General features: G+C 53.6%; 1 protein-coding gene across 1 annotated transcript in view; it reads right to left on the bottom strand.

The window, feature by feature from the left end:
- NSUN5 (NOP2/Sun RNA methyltransferase family member 5) overlaps positions 1 to 1,220 on the bottom strand; it is a 6,000-nt gene extending 4,780 nt beyond the window's left edge. The window contains exon 1 of the mRNA XM_017738112.1: positions 1,164 to 1,220. Within this exon, the coding sequence (XP_017593601.1) occupies positions 1,164 to 1,220 (57 nt within the window). The remainder of the gene's footprint in view (positions 1 to 1,163) is intronic.
- Positions 1,221 to 5,270: the final 4,050 nt, after the last annotated feature.

Here is a 5,270-nt window from a genome sequence, read left to right as displayed (position 1 = left end):
GACCCGCGTCACCCTGGCTACACCATCATCGCAGTGACCCCGGCCAACCCAGTCACCCCGGTCACCCCGGTGATCCCAGCCACCTTGGTCACTCTGGCCACCCCATCATCACAATGACCTCGCCCACTCTGGTCACCCCGGCCAGCCAGTGACCCCGGTCACCCCCATCATCCTGGGCACCCCGTGATCAGTGACCTTGTCCAGCCCAGTGACACCAGCTACCCCCATCACCCTGTTCATCCTGGTGATCCCAGCCACCCTGACCAGCCAGTCACCCTGGCCATCCCAGCCACCTCCATCACCCCAGTGACCCTGGTCACCGACTCCGGTCACCACCCTGGACACCCCATCCGGTCCCTGCATGTGGAAGCACGCTGACGTTACTACTGGTTGCTAGACCTTGTGATACCCTGTGGGTGATGGGTTGGTGGGGATTTACTGTGGACTTTGGTGGTGTTTATGCTGAACTCAAACAAAGCAAAGGATGCCCAGCCCTGGAAAGAGGGGTCTGCTCCAGGAAAGGGATCTGCTCTGGGAAAGAGGGATCTGCTCTGGGAAGCTCAGAGCTGTCCATGGAGGGCAAAGGATACCCCAGGACAGCCACCCTAAGGCAGTATCCCAGCCACCTGGACATGGCTTTGAAACTGTCCCAGCACTGTCTGGTGTGAAGGATCAGTCACTCCAGCACGACCAGCTCCAGGGACACCTGGATCCAGGGACAGACAAGAGCTGCTTGGCAGTGTCTGAAGGGTTAGCAGTGGGTGCTGAGGATCAGTCATCTTGTACCTGAACAATCAAAGGGTGTAAGAATCTCATCCTAGTGACAGGATCTGAGGGAATGGCTGGAGCTCTGTCACTGTCAGAGAAGGTTTAGGTTGGTATCAGTAAAAGGTTCTTCCCACAGAGGGTGGTGGGGCACTGCCCAGGCTCCCCAGGGAATGGTCACAGCCCCAAGGCTGCCAGAGCTCCAAGAGTGTTTGTACAACACTCTCAGGCACAAGGTGGGATTGTTGGGGTGTCTGTGCAGGGCCAGGAGTTGGACTCGATGATCCGTGTAGGTCCCTTCCAGCTCAGGATATTACATTGATTCTACAATACTTGAATCCATGGAAAGGCATGATCAGGAGCCCCAGCTTGGCGGGGATGCAGGAACAAACATTTACCTTGGTGGTGCCGTATTTTATGCCCTGGCCTCTGGTCGGCACAGGCTGGTTGTGCATTTTGGTGACAGGACCAAGGAGCAGGTCCCTGGTGACCCTTTGCAGTTTGCAGGAGCCACTGGAGAGGCACTGCTGGGCTGTGTGCAGAGTGGCTGAGCCCCTCAGGTGCCCTGCTCCCCTCAGCCCATGGCCCTGGGCAGTGTCCCCCCCTAGCAGGCTGGGCACACAGTCCCCCATGCTGGCTCACAGCCCTGGGCAGCTGGAAAGACCAGGACTGACCTGCTGCCTGCACACAGCTCTTCAGCTGCTTTTTGTGCTCCCATTTCCCCCTTCAGCAGCCCCTCATCCTGCAGAGCACCATGGTTGCCCACTCAGCTCCGGCTGTGCTCGTAGTCTCAGAGAGGGTCCCTGTCTCAGCCAGCAACCAGCCCATCCTCCTCAAGCTCTGTTTGGAAGGATGTGCCACAAAGAGCCTGAACACTCATGGCTCACTCTGTTCAGGCATACAGACCTTTCCAGGGGGACATCCAGGCAGGTAAGCTGTGTTTCAGACTGGGGATGGGGATGCTGAGGTCAAGGCTGACATTTTATGCTCTTAGAGGAGAGGGAAAGGACTCTCCTGTACTGATGGAGCTTGTTGTGCAGCACCACAGCTTCCATGGGAGGACAACTCTGCCACAGCCTTAACTGAGACAAGCTGAGAGAACTGAGGCTGTTCAGTCTGGAGAAGAGAAAGTTCCAGTATCTGAAAGGGGCTACAAGGAAGCTGGAGAAGGACTTTTCATCAGGAACTGGATAGATCAAGGGGAAATGGGTTCCAACTGAAAAAGGGAAAATTTTAGTTAGATATATGGAAGAGATTTTTCCCTGTGAGGGTGAAAAGGCCTTGTCACAGGTTGCCCAGAGAAGCTGTGGCTGCCATCCCTAGAAGTTTTCAAGGCCAGGTTGGATGGAGCTTGAAGCAACCTGGTCTAGTGGAAGGTGTCCCTGCCAATGGCAGGGGGTTGGAATGAAATGATCTTTAAGGTCCCTTCCAAGCCAAACCATTCCATGATTCTATGCCTGTGCATCTGTGGGATGCATTGGGCAGGACTCTGAGGTGAGCTCTGCCCTTGCCCTGGCTCCACAGCACCTCAATGACACAGGCCAGCACAATGCTGGGTGCCAGGGGGCTGCAGGCCCTGGCTTGGCAGCACACAGAGCACAGGATCTGCCCCTCCAGCACCCTGGGGAGGGACAGCCTGCAGTGCTGGCAGGACGAGTGCCCACACTGCAGCATCAGTTGCTTCTTGAACACGTCCAGGCAGACGGGACAGACCAGCTGCTCCTCCAGCTTGTTGATGTTTGTCTTCTGAGCCATCCTGCCACCTTCCCACATGGATCTGGGCTGGGAAACACTGGTGGGAGATCAGTCCTGTTCCAAGATCAAGATTGGCAGCGCAGACAGCTGCAAACCCATCATTAAAACTCCAAACAAAGTCTGAGATGATGATTTTAACCCATAATGGGTTTGTGGCTACACCTGGCCCACACCTGGTCATGTGTCCTGGATCTGCCCAAGGTGTCAGCAGTCACCCCCAAGCTGTTCCCACCTGGGCCCAGGCAGGGATGTCAGACTGCAGTGGAGTCTTGCCTGTGTGCCAGGGCTCAGACGCAGCCAGGAGGGATTTTCTGCTGAAAAATCCCAGTCTTGACCCTGTATGAATTCCCACCGATCTCTTTGGGGTTATCTCAGCCCATGGACATCCTCAGAAGGACTGGCATCACCCAAGTGATGCATCTAAGCAAAAAGCAGAAGGAAAACACAAAAAGCACATTTATCTTGGAGGTGGAGGGCGATGCTGGATTTGGGAAGCTGAGGCACAGCTCACCCCCTTGAAACTTGTTTCCATATTCCATGCTTTGGGCCAGCACCCTCCAAAGATGTGAGCTGAAATCCCAGCCTCTCCCATCAGCCCCAGGGAGCACAGGGCAGCGTGTTCCAAGCTGTAAGGCTCAGGCAGCACTGCCTTCCCTGCTGTTCGCAGTGGGACAGAACTGCCAGATTCCTGGGCAAGTCACACACATGGCCTGGAGTTGAAGAAAACAAACCTGAAGCCAGGGACTTGGTTATTTCCCCAGGGAAAGGGGAGGCTGTGACCAGAGCTGGGCTGGTGTGGCGCATTGCTGTGGGGTGAACCAAGGGAAGCTCAAGTGTCCACCAGATATCCCAGGACCCCAAGGAGAGGGACCAGCCTCAGGGGCTCCCTGTGCTCACAGGAAACACCTCCCAGACACCCAAATAATACCCGACCACTCAGGTGGCCTGCACGGATTTCTCTGGCTCTGCTTCTCCCAGTGCATGGATCCGACGGGCTTTCCTCGGCTTCTCCTGGCCAAGCTGATGTGACCCGGTCAGACAAGGTAGCTCATCCTCAGGATGGGGACCCCAGCAGCTCTCCTCCTGCAGCCTCAGCCCTGCCAGGATGTTCCCACTCCCAGGGAGACCCAGGCAGGCTCTTGTCCCCCTCTCCTGTCCCTACATGGCCAGGAAGGGCTGCGTGGACCCACGTGTGGGCACACACAGCACATGACTGGGCAGGACCGAGAGAAGAGCCGGCCGTGTTTGCCTCCCGCAGCAGCCAGAGTCCCCAAATCCCCGTGGGACTTCCCTTATCCCCACTGCAACAGAGGGAATGTTCTCACCAAAGCACTTTGTTATCAGCTAAGTTTAAGATAACTTGACCTTAAGACATTGTTATCAACTAAGCTAACTTTGCTATTAACTATGTAATTTTTTTGTCAAACCAGTGTTTTTCTGTTGTCTGGTGAAAACCTTTTATGCTTTTGGAAAAAAAACCAGAAGGAAACCAAGCATTGCTCTTACTGTGTGGGGCAAGGCACAAGGAATTATTTTGTCTGATTGTGAAAAAATATAGTTTCTCATATAATAACTCCTGGTTCATGGATGTGTTTGGCTTATGAGCATCCCTCATATGAATCCCATCATGAGCCCATCCTCTGGCTTCCCTCTCAGCATCTCCCGGGGAGCTGGGGATGGTCCTGGCTTATCCCTGAGGAGTGTCCAATTTAGGGAATGCAGTGAGAGGAGGATTAGCCTGGGGCTCACACCCAGCCTCACAATGAAGGTCTCTGAGACACAGCAAAGCAGAGAATGCAGCACCTTCTCTCCAAAGGGGGGCTGGGGACAGGCTGTGGGGATCCTTCCTTCCTTCCTTCCTTCCTTCCTTCCTTCCTTCCTTCCTTCCTTCCTTCCGAATTCCTTCCTTCCGAATTCCTTCCTTCCTTCCTTCCGAATTCCTTCCTTCCGAATTCCTTCCTTCCTTCCTTCCGAATTCCTTCCTTCCGAATTCCTTCCTTCCTTCCTTCCGAATTCCTTCCTTCCGAATTCCTTCCTTCCTTCCTTCCGAATTCCTTCCTTCCGAATTCCTTCCTTCCTTCCTTCCGAATTCCTTCCTTCCGAATGCCTTCCTTCCGAATTCCTTCCGAATTCCTTCCTTCCTTCCTAAACTTGGGTATATGTTCTTTTGTGGTGATCTCAAAAAATCTCAAGAATGTGGGTTTCTTCCTGCTTTTATTTTGCATTCTTATTTGTTTTGCATTTATATCATTTCAGTTGCCTGAAGAAAGCTGAACTTTCAAACTTGTTCCAAATCAGTTTGGATTTTTTTGCCTGTGGTGATTTTTTGTTGGTTTGGTTGCTTGCTTTGGGGTTTTCTGTTTGTTTGGCTGGTGGTGGGGGTGGTTTTGCTTTTGCTTTTGTTTGGTTTGGGGTTTTGTTTGATTGGGTTTTGGTTTGGGGGGCTTTTTTTTGTAGTATTGTGGGGGGTGTTTTGTAGTTTGGTTGGGTTTTTTGACGTTGCTTTTGTGAGGTTTTGTTTTTGGTTTTTGAGTGTTGGGTTGGTTTGGGTTTTTTGGTTCGTACGGAAGGCAGTGCACGCCGTGGACTACATCCCCCAGCATGCACTGCTGCGCTCCGTGACGTTCCACCTCCTATTGGTCCAGTGCCGCTCAGGGGCGTGTCCATTCCCGCGTGGCTCTAAAGCCGCGCGTTGGGACGGGGTTGCTGTTCGGAGCGTGATTGGCTGAAGGCGCCACTGTTGGCGGGCG

The sequence above is a fragment of the Corvus brachyrhynchos genome, unplaced genomic scaffold (assembly GCF_000691975.1).
Source record: "Corvus brachyrhynchos isolate BGI_N302 unplaced genomic scaffold, ASM69197v1 scaffold137, whole genome shotgun sequence".
NCBI classification, from domain to species: Eukaryota; Metazoa; Chordata; class Aves; order Passeriformes; family Corvidae; genus Corvus; species Corvus brachyrhynchos.
Note: the sequence above shows the minus strand (reverse complement) of the source record. Positions and strands in the feature narration are given on the sequence as shown.